This window comes from Melopsittacus undulatus, chromosome 4, assembly GCF_012275295.1.
Source record: "Melopsittacus undulatus isolate bMelUnd1 chromosome 4, bMelUnd1.mat.Z, whole genome shotgun sequence".
Lineage (NCBI taxonomy): Eukaryota > Metazoa > Chordata > Aves > Psittaciformes > Psittaculidae > Melopsittacus > Melopsittacus undulatus.
Window position 1 is genome coordinate 48,282,688 of NC_047530.1, and position 20,427 is coordinate 48,303,114.

A 20,427-nucleotide genomic window follows, 5' to 3' on the forward strand; every position below is an offset into this window, starting at 1 on the left:
TCTTCTAGCTGTTGTCCAAAACCTTTTAATCTTCACAGATGACAAGTAACAAACTATGCTGGGAAGCTGCTGCTATTGTAGAACATGCCTTTTTTTCTAGGCTATGGAGAGGTAACATTCATCAGAGGCTGCAAGCACCAGGTCCATGATGGAAAAGGCCATGAACTGTTCCCATCAAGCAAATATGACCAGTTTTCTTATGACTGTCTATGTCATTTCACTTGATCACATGTGAATCTTTTACAGTTAATAAGGAGCCAACTCATTTATTGCACATCAAAGGGAAGACAATTGAAGTCCCAAAGCGAGGTTTTCTGCTTGTATAGTAGTCACAGGCTGGGTTGTTTGTAGATAGGCAGAAAGGGACCGTAACAGACTGTTGTCTTTAGATGCAGGTTCAACGATGAAAGCAGAAAATGCAGGGATGAGTGATAGCCAATGTGGATTTGTCAAGAATAAACTGTGAAATTGAGCTCATTTCCTTGTACTACCAAGGTAACAAGTTTTGGGGCTAAGGGAGAAGCAGTTATTGCCACCTCTGGAGTTCTGCAAGACTTAATTAAAAACAGGAAAAGAATACTAAAAAAAAAAAACAAAACTAAAAGAAAGGTTCTTTGGCTGTGCTTCCTGTTTCTGGAGTCAACATAAGGTACACTGAGAGCTCTTCACCTTTCCCTGATGGTGCAGTCATTCTGTAAGCAAGTCAAAAGAACTGCAGAGAGCTTGCTTCTGCTTCCAACTGTGATATGCTGGAAGAGTTCTCCTCCTCCCCCACCATCTTCCCCTTGTCTTTGAGATAACTAGTGAAATCCACATGCAGAATGACAACCTTCTGACTTCTCAGCAGCCAGCCCTTACAAGCCTTTTCAGGCAAAATAACTTGGCAGCCTTCCAAAAGCTGATATTATACTGGACAGCAGGATCTGCAGGAGTGGTGCTCCTTAGTTTGGAAAACATCTTGAAAACAAAGTGGGTTATAAAACCACCACCTTAGGAACTAGGAGTGTAACAGCAAGCATTTTGTATGGAGTGTTTGCCAACAAAAGTGAGGCTGGCTGCTTCAGAAAGCAGTGATGCTTTCTGCCATTCTGTACCTGAGGGCCTGATTACTGATTTTAATGGGTTTTGTTTTTCAAAGGTGTCTTGCCTGTGTACACCAGGAGGTGTTTAGTGTTCATTCATAAAACATCACCAGCTTGATGCTGTGTTGTAGCACAAACCTATATCCGCAGCCTTCTGCAGTGAATATTTATTCCACATTCATTTTGTGGAATAAATGTTCATTGCAGGAGGTTGGGGATATAGGTTTATGAATGAATAAATAAAGGAACATAAATGTTCGTTTATTCTTTTGGCACACTGGGACTGCACTGGGGATCTGAAGACCAGAACATGTATGCTGTGTGGCTCTTGCAGAGGTTGAGGTTCCGCAGTTTGCCTGCTCTCGGGTGCCAGCAGCAATAGCAGGCTCAGGTCTCCTACAGGCAGCTCACAACTAGATGGCCCTAGTTTGGTGCTCGGAGTAGCTCCTCAGTACATGACCTGGTTGTTAAGTACAGGTGAATTCACCTTCCTAAATTAAACAAATACAGTCCCAGTACAAAACTAATCCTTAACTCATTGCTTTTCGTTACACAAACAGAAGCCTCGCTTTAGTGAAATGAATTCTTCTGTAGTATCTCAGGGCTGTACTTCAAGCACTAAAAACTGCAGAGTTTGAATGTCCAATGCTCCGTTACCCAGTACAGCTCAGGCTTTGCATAGCACAAAGCACCACTGCTGTCTCCTTCAGTCATGATTTTGGCAGGGACCACTGAAGTGTAATCCCTGCTGACTTCACCATGTCAGAAAAGAGTTGACGTAGTATTTGACTGGAGAGATGGAGCTATTTCTGAAGTGACTTGGATGTTCTCACTATGAGCTGGCAGGTTGTAACAGATGAAGCTGTATGAAAGTGGCTGAAGTTGGATCTGTTCAGCTGCAGCCCATTGTGAATGTGAATTTTTGCACCTCTTGAGCTGTTAGGATTGTTTCAGGGGTTTAGATGTCTGCTGCAAGCCTTTTCTCCTCAAAATGCTGTTGAATACGAGGCCTTTGTAAAAAGAGTTAATCTAAAATACTGAGACTCAAAAAAAGAAAATACCAAATATCAAACGAATTCGGAAAACTGGTGGGCATGGTCTGTGAAGAGATGTCATAAAGGATAAAAGAGATCAGAGACCCGATGAAAGAGCTGGGGACAAAGTCCCAGTAAGAAACTATCCTGCTGCAAGGGAAACAAAGGGAGTGTAAGTAGAGACCAATAAAGGGGATCAAGAGCTCTTTGACATCCTGAGGCATAGAAAGGAAAAATATGAAACATGGGATGCGTGTTGGAGCATTGTAGACTACGTGTGAGCTTCCAGGGGACTTAAGGCAATATCACCCAACTAGAGATGGTGGAAAAACCTAGGGAATTACAGACCTGATGTCCTAATATACCTATGTAAAATCTTCACAGAGCGAGCTGCTGACCAGTTATTCTCTAATCCCCTACATAAAGCTATAAATTTGTAAAAAAAGAAAGCCTGGAATGAGTTTGTTCATGTCTTGCTGGGGACAAATTGCATCAAACTAATTTGATTCCATTCTCTGACAGGATAACTAGCCTCACGGCTATGGGGGTCAGCACTAGATGTGGTATATCTTGACTTTGGTAAGTCTTCTGGCACTGTCCCAGAAGACATCCTTATAAATGAGCCAAGGAAGCACAACCTATGTAGACCCACAATACGTTGAGCTCAGTGCCAAAGTCAGAGAGCTTTCTGGGGAAGTCTTTGCAGTGGCTGCCCAGGGTCCAGGTCTGTTCAGTATTTCAATCAGCAGCTTTAGAAAATTGCTTTGCTATGAAATTTCCTGGTAATATCCAAATGGAGGGGTGGCCCTGAGAGCACCTCTGAAGGGTAGCACCAGAATGCTTGATAGAAGAAATAGTCCAAGCCAACAGGATGAGTTTCAGCAGAGAAGCAGGCAATGACCTGCTGTGGGGCAGCTGACATGAGTGCACAAACACAAAGTGAGATTCAGCAGGCAGCAATCCAGCGGAAATGACTTCTTGGAAGCTGGAAGAGGAGAAAGTGGAGAACCTGAAGGCCTTTACCACATGCAAAATTCTCTTATGACAAGGTTAGTAGCAGTTGTTTTCCATGCCTTTGTGAATGAAACAAGAAGGAGAAAAATAGAGCACTGATGAAGCTTTTGTGTTGAGATATTCCCCCCACTGCCTCTTTTCCATGCACCCAAGCTCTACACACTCTTCTCACAAAATGTGACCACTGCTTCTGTAATGCAAACGTATTTTCTTAGACAGTAGACATCTTCTTGGTAAGGTATTTACAGCTTCAGGAAGGCATTTATAATGTCACATCTTACACCCTAAAAAAACCCTTCTTTCTTTGAATGGCTTATTTTTTTAATGCACCTAGATTACATACCAATTTCAAAGTACTTCCTAGACCTAAGTTATGGTTTTTTTATTGCATTCTTCAAACAGGGCCAATATCTGAGTGCATGCCCAGCAATGAGTAGAAGGTAGGTCACAGTTTTTCCTTTAGCCACAGCTCCCACTCAGCTTGCCACATACGTGGCAACACGTGGCAATAGCAGCGGTGTTGTGTGGGACATTGGTGAATGCTCACATTGAGGTGCAGCAGGAACATCTGATGAGCTCATCAACCTTAAATCATACCCACAGGCTCCATGTCTAAGCTCATTTTACCACCCAAGGCCAAGTGTGGGGAAGAGATGAGTATCCCAGTAAAGCATGGAGAGGGGGACAAGGAGTTCTGATGTTGGCAGTGGGGGTGCAAGCGTGAGTGACCTTCTGGCTGCCTGCTGGGATGCCCCATGGGCCAGGGGGTCTGGTGTGTCCCTGCTAGTGCATGCTGCCAGACAAAGCGCAGAGCCCTGGGTGAAGGGAAGGTGGGGAGGGGCTGGTGGGGGATGGATAAATCTACTCATGCTGTTAATCATCTATGTATTTTAAATAACTCATTTAAATACTAGGAGGTGTAAAATCCCTAAACCCCTCCCGCTAGAGGGGCGAGTTGGGAGCACTGTCTGCTGGGCACTAAGCAGCACTGGCACGCACAGCTCTGCTATTAACAAGCTGGCTGCTGCTGGCACATGCACACTGATGACAACGGTCATTAAAAACATTTTTCCATGTAATACTCCAAAGGTTATTCTTGGTGACAAGTGCTTTCCAGCCTGTGGCCAGGGCTGAGCAACTGCTGCTCCCGCTCATAGTGGCTGGCTCCTACACCAAGGTCGGGGCTGCATCCGCTTCCTGGCAGAATTAACCCCCAAAAGCTTTTGTCAGTTTCTTTTTTCCCCAGAATGAAGCAATTCCAGGTGAATGACATGAGGAATCAGCTGCCACCACTTAACACCAAAGTGTGATAAGGGTGGGTTGAAATTTCCTGGCTTTGAATGGTAGCATGTACAAGAAAGACCAGATCTCCCAGATGCCTTTCTGTTACCATCTATAGCTGTCCTATTGCACTATTGAGAGGTGCACAATGGTCATTCCTCAAAGGTCTTGTTACCTACACTTTATCTATCTCAGCAGTGCCCAGGTACAACAGTACTGGCTGTCCTCCAGAATGCTTTCCCAAAACAAAGTGCTATGCTGGTGAAGGCAGGCAGTGGGCCAAGGTGGCTGAAGCCCAAGTGACACACAGAGCTGATGGGGCTTCTCCTTGCAGACGGTAAATGAGGTAAGCTTGTGTTGTTACTCTGGGACGGAGGGTAGTGGAGGAGTCCTCCCACACCAGGGACAAGTGAGTTACAAACCAGTCCAGCAGCCCCAGCCATGGAATCAGAGGAAGTGTGCATCACAGAATATTCCTGTGTTTAACATATGCTTGTCTAGGAGAGCACTGAACACACCACCATCACAGCAGTTACCAAACAGGTGTCAAAGCCCAATCCAAGAGCTGCAAGTGCCTCCTCTCTAGCTTGAAACCTTTACTCAACAAGCATGTTGTTCTCACTGTACCATGCCACAGCTGATCCCTGATGCCTACATGCTCCTCTTACTCAGGAGGAGCTTGCTGTGGAATGGTGCCTTTCCACCCTGTATCTATGACTTAGCACTTATGGGGACTGTGATGCTTCTCTGCAGTGGTGGTAGTGATCCAGCTCCAAAGGCGCACAATGCCCAAGCACCACCCCAAGCTCCTTCACTGGAGCCCTAGGCTATGGGTCCTTTCCCAGAGCTGGGGTTGTGTGGTTCCATGTGGGTCCTGAGCAGGCATGATGGCTGTGGGTGCTGCAGGCTCAAAGAGGGCATGAGCTGGCTGACAGGGCAAAGGGTGGGCAGTGACCCCACAGCCCAACAGTGAGATGGGAGCGTGCAGGACCCAGTGGGGCAATGGCTCTGTCATGGCTCTGCCATGGCTCTGCCAAACGCTGGCTGCCCCAAGGGAGCAATGTGCAGCACAGCATCCCCACCTGAGCACACTGCAATGTACCATGACGTGCCCAAGCCCCATTATCCCCCAGCACTCCACAAGGAACCCCCATGCTGGCAGGCAAAGATGGAGCCTAGGGTTACAGGCTGCACCCACCCCTTTGCTGCAGAAAGGCACATGGGGAGGGTTCTAACTCTACAGAGCACTTCTGTGGTCAGGGGCCCAAGTACAAGTGGAAAAAAGCAGCCAGTGGTGATACTTGGTGAGGAGGTAGCATGGTACCAACCAAACCCAGGACACAATTCCCAGCCATCTTGAGGGGGAGTGAGTGACTCTTTCCAAAACTCTTCTTTACCCAAAGGTTGATTTTTCGCCAGCATCCATGCAGTGCAGCATCACCTGGCTGGCGAAAGCCATGGGGTGCTAGCGGCAGCAGTGGTGGGAAGGCATCCAGAGGTACTGCACCATGCATGGTGGCCCTGAAACTATGCCCCCATGCCACTTCAGGCCTCCAGGATGATCACCTTGGATTTTCCCTCCTGATGCCAGGACACGTTATTTGTCCTCCACCATAGTAGCGATGGGGCCCCATCAAGGAACAGGGATGGAGGCAGAAAAGTAAGTGGCTGCTGCCTGAAGCATGAGGGCTGCCAGGAGGCTGTTACTGCAGTCTGCCATGGGGAGCTGATGGGAGGAACAAAGGGAATGGAGCACAAACAATAGAGACAGCAGCGAAATCTCCTCTTGCCAGCCAGCCAGGGACAAATACTGTCAGTCGTCCCAGAGTACCAAGCCAGAGGGAGAAAGTAGTAAGGGAAGCAAACCACACAGAGCCACTGCAACCAAGTCCAAGCACTTGCCCCGAGGAAGACAGGGTCAAGCAGATGATAGTTAGAACCAAAAGATCAAAGCCTCAGGAAAAAGAAACAAAATCCCTCAAAAGCACAAAACCTGCTGGGGTTTTGTTGGGTTTTTTTTCAGCTTGCATATTTTTTAATGAAGTAAAAAATAAAAATGAAAGAAAGAAACACTCTACGGATGCTGTCACCTGGTGCAGACTGCCCTGGTGCATGGAGGGCAGCAGGGTCCCCATGTAGTTGGCACTCACAGGAACCAGGCATCCCCCCACATCACCCCCCTGCAGTCAGCTGAAGAAGGAAGCAGATGAAAACCACATTGTGGACGCAGCACAAGCAACAGAAGAACAGCAGGGCAGCTCCCAGGCTGGGCTTTACCCAGAGAGCTGGCACGGGTGACATAAGGGCTCAGCAGTCTTTATGCGCCTAAATTAAACCCAGCAATGATAACAACCTCCCCTTAAGAGCCATGCTGTAACCCCACAGACAGTGCTTGGAGCTTTGGTCAGTTTCAGTGTTCCACGTGTGAGCTCTGGAGTCCTGGTTGGTGGCAGCAGCAGCTGCTCTCTCTGTGGCTGTTGGCACAGACAGAGGCAGAAGGACTGGCAAGCTCAGTGGGAGCCTGGCTTTGGGGTCTCTTGCCCATCTTTTCCAGGCCCTTTCTGAAAGGCATGGCAAAGGGAGGGTAAGGAGCAGGAGGTGGGATGCTTGTTGGCTTCAAACCCAACAGCTTCCACCCACAGTGGGCCTCCACTGGCAAAACTCCTGCTGCTTCTCTGAGAAGGATCCTTCTTCTCTGCCTTAAGTGTTTGCACATTTATATAGAGATAGATATCTGATAAACATTTAATATGAAAATATATATTTCATCTGTGTTAAGGACCATTATCATTCCCATCTAGTCTTCTCCTGCTATAATGTTACATCTCTGTTACATGTTTGTCCATGGCAAACTTGTTGCCATTGCTTTTTCCCTATCTTGTGGACACCTCCTCCCTGCCTCCTGGGGTGGCAGCAGACAGAGGCAAAGCTTCCGGCAGCCTCTTTCCTGCTTTCTGCCTCCAAAGTCTGGCTTATTGTAGGGAACTTTATGAAGAAAAGGTTTCCCCTTTCAGCACCTGTTTCTTGATAGAAGAAATTATCTTCATCTTGAAAATACTTTACAGAGAGTGAGGTTTTAACATCCTCTTGCAGGGCTCTCAATTAAGAAATATGTTTCTAGATATCACTGTTTTTATAGATATAGGTATAGTTTTTATTTATTTTTATTACCAACCCAACATTTCTATTTGCAGCCATTGATGTAATTCATGACACACTTTCGTGGTGGTTTGTTTGTTTTTCCTTAAAAAGAATGCACTTCAAATGAGAAGGACTCCTCTTTGTCTGTCTGGTGTTCCTAATGGTACTCAAGAAGTCCTGACATGGGTGGCAGTTTTTAAGCCCATACCTTTCAATGGCCTCAAGACCACCAGTGAGATGAGAGTGCTGTGAAAACCAGGGTACTAAAGGAGTGAAAGGACAGCCACGCCACAGCTCGGGCAGGCTGGCACTGGGAACACATGGGCACACTATCCAGGTGTCCCTGAATTCATTTCCACCTCTGAGCAGAAGGACTGCGCAGCAAACCCACTGCCACCACCATTCCAAGGAGCCGGTGCTGCTTTCCTTGGACACGTCTCGCAGGGCAGGCTGTTCCTGGGTAGCCATTTATTTCTTTATCAGTTGTAAATGAACATAATTTTTCTCTCCCTGCAATACCACAAGCTAGAAGTTAATTATACAAAGAGAAATGCCATAGTCAAAATATACATGATACGTATTATATTAGAGGGCTGGGGGGGGTCCTCCTTTTTTCTTAGCCCAGGCAGGTGATTGAGATGCTACATGCTCCAGCCTTTGTCACTAAATGTGTGTCTGTGTCTGTGTGTCTCTGTATTAAAAATATATCAGTCTTGTGATGTTCTTAAAAAAGAAAGAAATGGAAGGCGGCAGAGGAGGGAATGGGCAATAGTGAAAAAAGTTCTTTGACTGTGTCACGTTCTTGTGTGGCTTCAGAAAATACACGTGTTCAATTCCAGCACTGACGGCAGCCCGAAGGTTCAGAGGTTCAGTTTTTAACATTTTTCTGTTTAAGTAGTAAAAAAGGGAAAAAAAAAAAAGAACTTGATCAGCGGCTCCCCCCAGACCGAAAAGCAACGAGCAAATGGAAAGAGAAAACCCCACAAATTCTTCATCAGACTGCTGCAATTCCCAACTAGTGAAAATAAGAAAACATCTCCTTACAGCAGAGGGGTGCTTGGGAGGAAAGGAGACAAGCTCCTGTGGGAGAGGTGGCTTTCAGAGATGGCTGAGACTTGGTCATCTCACTGAGTGGGGTCAGTGGCTGGGTTTATTGTGGTTTGCTTTATTTCAACACTTGCCATTGTTGCTTCCTTTTCTTCTGTATCATTTTTGGGTGGGTTTTGTCTGTTTGGTTGTTTTTTCACGTTGTGATGGGTTTGCCCTTCTTGGCGCCCAGCTGTGTGACCGCCTGGGCAGCGGCAGCCTCCGATGGGCAGCTGTCCCCTCCCATGAAACCACGCTTCCAGGACCGGTGTCCAGTGAGGTAACGGAGGAGGGGTGTCCCTCCCCCCGGCGGCACCGTCCCTCCACCGCCTAAAACCCCTTGATGTAGCAATAGGCCTCCAGGGTGGCGAAGAGGATGTACAGCAGCCAGAGGCTGACGAAGAGAAACGTCGTGGCCAGTTTGCACCCCCGGGGGCCACCCAGCTCCCCCCCGAGGTGGGGTCGCCGGCGGTAGAGGAGGACGCTGATGCAGATGAAGGCGAAGATGGTGAAGAGGGTGACGGAGAAGGCCAGGGTGCCTGCTGACACCTGGAACTCCTGCCCCTGCGATGCCCAGTAGATTGCTGCCACTGACCATGCTAGCCCGATGCCCAAGAAGACGTTGACAGCATTGCTGCCTGTGACGTTGGTGATGGAGGCGTCGGCATACACATCCTGAATGGCTGCGGCTTTGCTGGCGAACGTGTCTGCGGTTGGGGGAGGAGGGAAGGAGAAATCACTGGGGGTTCAACAGGATAAATGGTCAACCCTTCATGTCTGGGACACAGACCTCTCCTGGTGCACAGCCCCCCTCCTGGGTCCAAGGACCCCATGTTGCCACCAAGCGGGGCACAGACCTTGCCTTGGGACAGGGCTTTGTGGAGCCCCTTCCCAGCCTGAACCCTATCCCATGACAGAGCTGCTCCCCTGCGTGCAGGAGAGCAACCAGAAGACTTTCCTTGCACCCCATCCCCTGCCCGCGGCCACCCCACCTGGTACAGAAGTGCCAAAGGCGACAAAGATGACAGCAGTCACTGAGTCCTTGAGGCCAATGGTGCAGCCAAAGTGGGAGGCGAGGTCACCGATGACGGCTGTGAGCATGCCAATAATGAGGATGGAGACAATGAAGCAGGCCCAGCCGTTGCAGTACTCGGTGGGGGGCACACAGGCAAACAGCACCTTCCAGAAGACGGTCAGGAAGTGCATCACATAGTCAAAACAGGATGGCAGGCGCTCCTCACCAGACTCATCCTCATCCTCATCACCTGCTGCAAACAACATGGAAGAAGAGTGCACACGATGGGGCAGGTCAAGATTACAGCCCCCCACCCCAGGGCTCTACAGATGCTGCCCTCATGGGACAAGGTGGCATGGTGCCAGCCATGACAGTGGGCTCAGGGCATAGCACGTCCCTCAGTGATGGGTGAGGCTTGGTAAGACAGGTGCCTCCCAGGACACCTCAGAACCTGCAGGGCAGGGGAGTGACACAGGGATATGTTGTACCCACAAAGGGACAGCCCTGTCCCCATCCACAGGACATTGCGTAGAAATTAGTCAACCTGTGGAGGTCACTGCTGAGGGGCACCATGAAGTTATTGTTGCCCAATAACTTTATGCCAATATCAGCTCAAATTATGTATTTTGTTGCAGGTGAAAATCAGCAAAAAGCTATGGAATTTGGAAACTGGAGAGACCTCTTGGTCTTCCTTTAGCATGGGCTGATCACCAGCAGTGCCCCAGCAAGAGATTTCTCATCTCTGTGAGGGATCAGCAGCAGTGATGCAGGCTCTTGGAGGAGTCTCCTTCTTAGCCTGGGGCAAGGTCATCCCCAAGGATGGAGGCATTGCCAGTCATTGTGCTGATACAGGATAATGGAAGAGAAAGCAGGAAGGGAACACAGGGCAGATGTCAAGGGAAGGAGAGACATAAGAGAGTGCAGGCCTGAGAAAAAACATGGACCTGCCTATAATGTTTGCTCCACAGCTGCACGGCTCTGGAAGGGATGAGCTCTCCCAGGCTCCCCGGACAACAGCTGGCAGGTCTCTGGTCTTTTCCCTGCTCCAGCGGCTGCCTCATGGGACAATATCTCCTATCCACATGTGATAACCCTCTCCACTCCCAGAGACTCTACTGGCCATGGCAGACAGGACATCTTCCACCAGCAGGAGCTACCTGAACAGGACAACACCAGGCAGAAGCCAGGAGCGCAGTCAGGATGGGAACATGTTGCCTATACACAGCCCTTCAGACCACTGAAGCAGCAGGAGCACCACCAGGAAATGTATAGTCTTTGAAAACTGGCCTTCTGGATGTCTCTGCACCAAGAGATGGATCTCCTGAGCTCCTGGCTAATGCATCTGCAAAAGTCCAGTATACTTGGAGCAGAAAAGCTCTTTGGACTGGCTTTGCTGACAGCCACAACACACGCAACAGCTGAGCATCACTGACCAGGCAGATCCTGTCTCCTCAGCCTAGACAGATATCACCTCAGGCTGCAGGAACCCTACAGATGCTGGTGTGGGTTTCCTGATGTCCCCTCACCTGCGCTGACGGTAATGGCCTCCATGAACTGGTCCCTCCAGGAATGTGTCCCTACAACCAAAGCCAGGTTTGTCTTCTTAATCAGCTTGTCCACAGTGTTCTGTTGTGGAAAGAAAGATGCACAGCAATCAAACCAGCTGCTAGCAGGCAAAGCTGATCTTGCAGTCCTCTGTGGCCTTACAGACCCTTCTCAAACCATGGAAGTGCCACACGCACTCTCCAACCAGACAGATGAGGCCGGGACTGGAGTTGAGCCTACCTTCTCCCTGGACAGGCTGACTCAAACCTCACCAGTTTGCCACCCCTTAATCCTGATGAGGCTCCTTACCTCATGCCTGCATCACCAGAGACAGCTTTGTTCCTGCACTCTCCTGCACGCTGGCTGCTTCTGCTTCCAGCAGGGGTCCCTTGTCTTCCCCCCTTCACCTCTCCTACCACCAGCTACTTCCCCTGGCATTTCTTGTAGGTTTCCCCTACCCTTTACTGTATCATATACTCCCTTTCCTCTTCCAGCTTCCCTTTCCCTGCCTCCATCAGTCCAGCTCTTCATGGCTGCTCTTCAGTGCCACATAGCTTTCACCTCCTGGAGGACCTCTAGGACAACTACTGACCTTGAACTCGTAGGACTCCTCAATGATGACCTCTAGTTTGGGATGCTCTCCAAGTATTGGTTTGCCCATCTCTGCAATCCTCTTGGCTTCCTCCTCTTCAACTGTCAGCTTCCTCTCAGCCACCTCTGTGAAAGCAAGGTCAACACCAAGTTTAGACAGCAGCTCTGGAGCATTGGGGTACCATGGGGGCTTGTCTGCAGAGCCTGAGCCTTCACAGCTTGCCAAACTCACACAGCAATATGGGGGCAGTGGTGGGGTGTTGGACCACAGAAATAAAGGAGCAAAGATTTTGGAATCCTAGTCACCAAAACCATACACAGCATAGTTTTAATTTATTAAAAAGAACCCCAAATAGCTGTTTCTCCAGCCTGCATTGGTGCTTTTGGATGGCGTGCACCCTCCCAGTACCTCTGCAGCAGCCACATGTTTGGTGAGACCAAGGTACCAATTCATTCTGCCATTTGGCACAGTTGTCCTTTAAGACAGCTTTAATGCCCTGGCTTGTTTCCTGGCTTGAATGAACAAGAGATGGAATCTTTTTATTCCCCTTTGATTAGAAGATCACTGTTGGCATCCTGTGCCACTCAGTGATTGATCTAACATTCAGGCAGACACACAGAGTCACAACCACAAGAGCACATTCCTAGTGTTTGGAAAAATGAACAGGAAGAAGTCAGGAAGCAAGTGGGGATTTTCTTTCATATCACTGCATGTTCAGTTTCTGCTGGAGGAAACTAATTCAGAACCCCAAGTCAGCAGCGTGCTGATACGGCCCTGTATCAGGCTCATCTTGCTGATGCCCCAGCAAACCCAGCTGAGAGAGGTTCTGGTTGTGTGGATGGGAAGGAGCATCCCAGCTAGCACAAATGGTGTCCTGGCATTGTCCCCAGCCCCAGCCTAGGTCTGCTTTCCCGTACACCCAAGTGCAGGCATATGCCAAAGGTCTCTCTGAAAAGCCTTAATTTCCCAAGAAAGAAGCTGGATTTCCCCTGGCTTTCCTGGGACTGACCAGTCAGGTATATGGAGCTGCAACACGGGACCCAGCTGAGCCTGAGAGCAGAAGCTGCAGCTCTCCAGAGCCTGGGGAGTGGAGTATCGCAGAGGTAGAGCATCTTCTTGTGGCTAAGCAGAGGTCAGATGTTACCCAAGGTTTACTGTAGAGGTTACAGACACCCCAGGTAATGCCTAAGATGGGATGAATCCCACGTGGGCTCCAACAGACCTCATACTCCACACCAAAAATCACACAGAAATTATAAAGTTCCAGTGAAATCTAGTTAAAAACTCTGCCTGCTCTCCATCAATCCAGCTAGATTGATTGCAAAAACTGCAAGCCTTGCCTGCAGAGTTTATAAAATATGGAACTCCTGTGGCAGGTGACATTATTATAAGCCATCACAGAAGCAGAAACTGCTGCATCCATCATTTGAAATCAATTACTTACATCAAAACCATCACTGCCTAGCTCAAAGACAGTGTACTTTGGATTTAGGAATCCCAAGTTTACAAAAAATGATAGACAGGGGAGCACAGCACCTGGAGAAGAAGACTGGCAATGCAGGATGCTGAGGGATCTGGGACAACTGCAGGTAAAGTCAAGCAAGTACAGAGGAGAGGAGACAGCTGAGCTGGAGAAGTGCAGAAACAGGGTGAACTTGGGTAAAATACCCTGCTGTATGCTACACTCAGAGGCATGAAATGGTGATTATCAAGGTTCAAGTTACTTGTATTCACTTGAGCAGGGAGTTAGATGAAATCTGCATCTCTTTTTCCAAGACAGATATTGACAAAGTCCAGCCTCCACCTCTACCTGGAAGTGTATGAAGATGACAAGCTGTACCTATCACTGATAGTGCCAGTGTTAACACATAAAGCACGTATGTGCTTACTGAGCTGCCTGAGCTTCCTCATAACCTTCCCTATAACCCATTCCCCATAGCTCAGGGGAGGGAGGTAGCCCCAGTACCACAAGGCCCAGCTTGGCAGGTGAGCCGAGAACAGGCTGACGTGTGCTGACAGCACTGAGCTGAGCTAAAGCAGCCACCCAGCAGGGCTGCATCACCCAGACGTGGCAATGGCCTGGCTCACCACTGCCTGCGCTGGGAAGTAACTACATCTGGAGAGCTGCTGTCACAGCTGGTGGCGCTGTACCTGGGGCTCTCGCCCACTGGCTGCAGTTGCAAAGAGCAGAAAGCAATTGTCTGGGTTCAGAGGAGCTGTCCTGAAAACAGGGAATATCAGGCAGAATTTCCTCGGCTTAACAACTCCAGGAGAGCCGGTGCAACAAAACCTCAGTACCTACTTTGACTGATCTGACAAAAACCTTTGGCATGGTAAGACAACATGGAGCCTCATGTAAGTATTAACTACCTAGGCAAGGCTGAGCTGCAGGCAGGTCTGTAAGCACACACAGTGCAGAAAGCTTTCTCCTTGCTGTAGGCAGAGGTATCCAGCACAGCTTTATTCCAGAATCTGGAATCTGACTCGTGCTGGTTTATGTACCTGTGCCAGGCAGGACAGCACAAGTCCTGAAACCCTCCTCTGTGGAGGAAGATCTCCTGCATTTCTCATTACTGTGACCAGGTCCAAGGCTGTTGGGTATGCTGCATGGGAACGCCTGCAGGATGTTCAGCTGCTAGCAGGTGGCTTTGCTCTCTCTGCAAGCCACATACATATCAGCTACTAATTTGATGAACATGGCAATCATTTGCCAGGCAGCTCTTAGAGTAAATTAAGTAATACATCCATGTCCAAGAATGGATAGATTGCTCTTGCAACCTGGGGCTGGATGCATGAGTATGGGCCCAGGCACTGCACCACAGTGAAGGTGCTGGCACTTACCACAGCACTGAAGGGCTGCGGGACACATGCTGTTTCAGAGAGCACCTTGCCAGCAGAAGAAGTACCACCAAAGGCACCTTTAAGCCCTAAATAGGCCACTTACAGTGAAGGGACAAGCTGACCAGCCTGCTGACAGCACATCCACCGAGACATGAATAATGGAGACCCTGCTGTCACCAAGCAGCTCTTCTGCAGCAAATACAGTGAACTGGGGCACAGGGAGAAGACACACAATTGCCCAAGAAGGTACATTAAGGATGTCCTATGGGGGCAGCTGACTGAGTACCACTGCCAGGCTACACCTTTCAAAGTCAGCAACAAACCACAGGAGAACAGGCATAGGCAGAGCATTCGAATGGGTACCTTGGGGAGACAGTTAATAGAGGAAGCTTGCAGATAAAGCAAAACTGAGGTAATTCCTTCATGCCCCACTAAAAAGCAGTCACAAAAATCTAACAAACTTCACAGGTTCATCTAAAAATATTCAATCTGCCATTGTATTTTCACTGAGCCTCTCTCCTAATGTAGGAGATAAAGACTCACATGTCAATATTGTGCTCAAGCACTCATGCAAGCGACACGTAGGTGCCAAATAACAGGCTAATGAAATTAAAGCAGTGCTATTTGTGGCAGGAAGGACAAGCTCAGGAGCTCAGTTGACTCATCTCTTGCCCCAGCCTATATTCACCCTACAGTTAAGGGGGAGACCTAAGCACCTCCAAAGAGCAATACAAAGCACCTAACTTGAATCAACCACTTCTCCCCACCTACCTTTTAGGACACCTGAGCATCCTGTAGCAAGAAGCAATGCCAGCCTCTGCAAAGCACTAAACCCAAACCTGAATCTGCTCCAGGCTTGCCTAGTCTATCTCTTCTGATGGGATGCTGATGACTGAGTTGAGCCCAACATGTGCAGACACAACAGCTGATAGGGAGTCAACTCTTGCAACATCTCAGCAGCAGAGCACACTCCCGATGCTCCTGCCTTTCAGGGAAGAACTTCAGCCGGCAGCCATGTGTACCAGCCTGCCTTTGGAGCCACAAGAGGCCACTGCAGCAAGCATAGGGCGTGATCCCACATCATCTGTGGTAGCCACAGGGCCCCACCTCCTGAGGGACCAGGTGGTAGGGCTGGGGTCTCGGAGGGCTCTTCCAGGAAGCAGGGATAGGGCATTGGTGAGGTGTGTCACACACCCCCCCAGTGCAGTAGCCTGTAAAGAACACTACCAAGGGCTGTGATAAATAAAACACAAGGGGAGGGGAGAGACAGATTTTTAATTCGAAAGGTCAAGTCTGTCAAGGTGAATGCTGCCAGGCTGCAGCTTAATTATTAACTAGCCTGATTTCTGTTTGTATCAGCATCAGTACCTGCTTTTCAATGCAGATTGCACCCCAGGAATTTGGGTTGACAGGACTCCGTGCTGTCAACCCTAATTAAGCCTGATAAGGTCTGGCTATGCCCAGCAAGAACAACAGCTTGCCAGAACCTTCTGGGCTGCTGCCACTTCCTCCGTAGGAAGGGGAAAGTGGTGAGAGAGGGGTCCCCTACATCCCACCTACTCTGGCATATAGGTGTGTGCTATCAGCAAGTGCTAGCAACCTATCAGGACTACAGGAGCACACACAGAGCTGCTGTGCCAGGTGCTACATCAAGGTACTCTGCTCCTCGTGCCAGGGAGTCCACAGGTTAGAAGAGATGCTATAAGCAGGGGAGACAACAGGTCTGGTAGGATCAAAGGCTGGGTGGGAGGAATTAGAATGAAGTCTGCTTTGGGCCAACCTGTAGCAATGGCCACAGCTGACTCTAGCGCCTGCCTGCAGGAGGCAAACAGAGGGTTTTGGTTAAACCACTCTGTGTCCTCACTTACTCTGCTTCTTTCAGGATCAGTTCAGACCCTTAGAAGTGGGACAGTTACAGTCCTGCCACTGCCGGGCAGCACTGAGCACATCCCTGCTATGCTCACTGCTCAGTTCTCTCAACAGCACAATGATGTATTACACAGCACAATGACTTACACTTGCAGCGCCATCCAGGGGCTTGATCTGCAGCTGTTTCCAAAGTGCTTTCAGACCTACACATCATAAGCAGTTTCTTGGGCTTGAAATGCTATAAGCAGATCTCCTTCTCCTTTTATTTCTTTCAGGAGAATGGGGAGCACTGAGTAGCATACCCACATGCATTGCTCCTGCAGGGTACTTGCTACATGGGTGCTTGCCCATTCAACCTCCTTCAGAGAAGGGGGACCAAATTGAACTGGACATTGCATGTGGCCTCCAGGACACATCATATATCAAAGTCAGATAAAGACTATTTCCATGGGGTAATGTGGCCACTGCACCATTTGAGCTGAAATAGGCAATAGGAAATCCCTATAACATCATCAGAAAGATAGATACCTATCACCTAGGCAGTGCTGCAAAAATACCAGTCACAGACCAGTTTGTATTCCCTGTCACTTGCTAAATAAATTGGATTAAAACCAGCAATGTATTCATTCAAGATTGCTATGAGAGCTATTTCACACCCCTTCATCTCCATCCATTTCTAGAGAGGGCATGTATCTGCATGAAGGTCATCCCTTCTGGGGACTGAGGAGCTAGGAAGAAATTAAAACAACAATTAAAATGGGAACTTGTTGTTGCTGCTCCATAAAATATAATCCTGGCTAAACAAAGTAAGCAGTGAGCATGAATGAGCTCCTCTCTCCAGAGTGCTGTCAAGCCATCAGTCACAACTAGGGAAGACTGCTGGCTAAAAGACATTCTGGCTTTTGAGGTTAGCATATGGATATGCCCTTTACTGAAACGCATGCGCATGCACAAGCACCGCTGGCTTGGGCTGCTTTCTAAAAAGGGACAAATCTGCTTACTTAGCCCTGAAAGCTATTTTTGAGGCATGATACATCCAGTAAACATACCCCAGCATCCTTAAAGCTAACTGGGAAATGCTGCACACTCAGGAGAGGGAGGCTAAGGCACAGGGCTGGAAACTGCACATTATTCCACCACTGGCTCTGCCTTGAAATTGCTGTTGACACAACCGTCCCCAACAGGCCAGTCAACTGGTGTTGCTGCTCCCCAGCCTCTCCCACTGTGGACCCAGCGGTTTTAATACAGAAATGAAGAAATGTATTTAGAAATGTTTTCTTATATGTGTGTGAATACGTGGAAATGGAAGTAGAGCAGCATCTACCATTTAGGTAATTCCTCATTGCTTTAAAGATGTAGGCTTCCTGAGCCCAAGAACTTGCAAGCAAAGGCTCTACTCAGACTTTTAGTGACTTTTGCAAAGGCTGGGAAGACCACCAGAGCAGCTTGTTCACAGCTGACAATAGCAGGGACAACTGGAGCAGCTATGGACTTTGGTATCAAATACTTCCCTGTATAAAGGATATACGGAGAGATCATTGCCAGTGCCAAAACAAAAGGTTATCCAACAGAGGAGTTAAAAAACCCAAACAGGTTTAACTCTCAAGTCACTCCACAGCCATTCATTACCACTGTGGTTCTCTGCAGCCCCAGCAGCAGGTACTGGACACTTGGCCAACCAAGGCTTTCAAAAGCTTTGCACAGCCCTAGGAAAAGGGACACTGCCTGGGAAAAGCTGTGGGAGCAAGGGGACGAGGAGCTGGACTGACAGATGATGCAGGGTTTTTTACCAAGATTCCCATGTGCCTATGTAATCTAAATCTAACATGACACAGACTAAACGAGGACATCACTTCTCTCCCTGCTGATTAGCTGTGATTGCTGCTGAGTGACACTCGCTCCAGCACGTGCCTCTGCGGTGAGTGGGCTCTGCTCACCGGCCGGCTGCTGGCTTGGAGCAGGAGCTGGGGCTGAGCACCATGAGCTCAAGCTGCAGGCCAAGCACACACTGCATAAACAGAGGACACACCAGGGCAACCCAGCAAGGGGGGCACCCCAGGGATCCTCCTCCCAGACAGGGCAGAAGCTTTTCTTTATCAACTGGAAAGTCCATAGCTCATGACCAAGTTCTCCAATAAGAGCTGCCAAAAGCAATCAGGCTAGATCACAACAGAGGGAGGAAAGCTATGTTATTGTAATAGAAATTATTTGATTTCTGGGGTTCTGATCAAATTAGGCAGCTACTGAATTAAAGCAATGAAATTACTGGGAAGGAGGCTGCGCTCAACTTATCTCCAGTCCTTCCAGACCTGAAGAAGTAACAAAGGAAAATGTCTACAGCTCCAAAAAGTTCTCTGTAAACACCCTAAGCTGGTGTTTGGGGAGCTGGGGATTTCTGCCTGCCACTAGCAATTTCCTAATTAGCCCAATATCCAGTGGGCTCAGGCCATTCCCTGCACAGCAGATTTGGCATCCTCCAAAAACAAGCAGAGACTGAAGCTAGGGTGGCAGATGCTGTTCCTTTGATTTGCAGCACAGCTCAGGCATGATGAACGCTTTGGGTTCCAGCTCTGTTTGCAAACCTGTGAGACTTGAGCTTCTCTCTGCACCCTGCTGCATGCCCTTATCTTTTGACAAATGTTTCTTTAGTGCAAATTCAACTGTAATCATATCAGGAGTTGAAGGAATAAGAAAAATACAGCTGGTGTACATTGCACTGCAGTGGGATCAAGGGAGACTGGCATAACTGGGATTTCAGGCAAGGAAGGGGAGACTCAGTATTAATGCATGTAAATCTTGCCACAGGGAGAGATGAAGACTGCAGAACCAGAGCTGAGGGTGAGGAGGGAAATGGTGCTGGTGCTTGTCATGCCCTGGCAGCACTGCCCTGTCGCTGGTCACACTCCTGGGACCACCACGGATGGCAGCTGGAGAGCACTTGGGTCCATGCACTAAGGGGTGACACATGGCCTAATCCTCTATGGGAAGGGAACACTTTCACAGCCCTGCACCCTTGCTTACTCCAGGCAACACCATCCCACACCCCAGCAGAAAAGCACAACCGAAGACCCAGAGCTGCCTAAAGAGGGGGTTGAGTCATGGCCCCAGACCAGCCAGAGCTCCATGCTTTGCTTTGAAACCCTGCCTGGGTCATTTCCCAAAGCCAGAGGGAAGAATCTGGAATATGGGAAATGCTCTTAGATGTCAATCAGTCACTTTCATGTTCTTAATGCGTTGCTCTTAACTAGTTCTTGCTGGACACAAATACCCTGAGCTGCAGTTGTCTACAACAAAGCAAAAACAAACACAGGGGCTGACCAAAGGGGACAAAAATAGAGCCAGAGCAGGCAGAAGAAAGGAGTAAAAGCACTTACCTTGGGTGAGCAGCAAGGCTGTAGGGAGAGAAGAAAATAAAACAGGGAAAGAGAATAAAAGAGGGAGTAAGTTAATATCCAGGGGGGAAAAAGCTGTTTTGCAGATGATTGCTGTCAGTGAACGATGGACATGGTGCAAGGCAGCGTGCGAGCTTACTGGGGCTGCATGTTGGGCACAGGCTGGGGAGCAGACACCACAGCAGTAGATGGGGAGGAGGCTTTTGAGCACCAGGGTGCTGGCCCCCAAAGTCGCACATACCCCCTAAGTGAAGGCAGAGGGATGGGATGCACGTGGGGATTAGCAAGGAGAGGAAGGGAAGAAGGGGAGGGGAGTGGTCACGCTTGCCATCGGGGCCTGACACAACCCAAATTGACCTAAAGGCATAGAGCTGGCCCCAGCTCAGCCAGAAGTGCATGGCTGTGGTGGGGCTTGGCACAGCTGGGGAGCCCTGGTAAACCAGAGGATGGGTGAGAAGAGAGGGCAGCCAGGTGCGACAGGCAGCTCACTGCAAAGACCATCATCAGAGGAAGATGCTGATAAAACAGGTGCTGG

General features: G+C 48.9%; 1 protein-coding gene across 5 annotated transcripts in view; it reads right to left on the bottom strand.

Moving 5' to 3' along the window:
- Window positions 1-7,572: 7,572 nt before the first annotated feature.
- The window catches only part of SLC8A3 (solute carrier family 8 member A3), a 110,304-nt gene continuing 97,449 nt past the window's right edge, over window positions 7,573-20,427 (bottom strand). For 4 of the 5 annotated variants that reach the window (XM_005149230.4, XM_031049125.2, XM_031049126.2 and 1 more), the window contains 4 exons: window positions 11,791-11,915; window positions 11,180-11,279; window positions 9,631-9,906; window positions 7,573-9,345 (listed from right to left, as the gene is read on the bottom strand). In XM_005149230.4, coding sequence (XP_005149287.1) covers window positions 8,969-9,345; window positions 9,631-9,906; window positions 11,180-11,279; window positions 11,791-11,915 — 878 coding nt within the window. In that variant the 3' untranslated portion in view covers window positions 7,573-8,968. The remainder of the gene's footprint in view (window positions 9,346-9,630; window positions 9,907-11,179; window positions 11,280-11,790; window positions 11,916-20,427) is intronic. The other variant, XM_031049127.2, reaches the window with a different exon arrangement.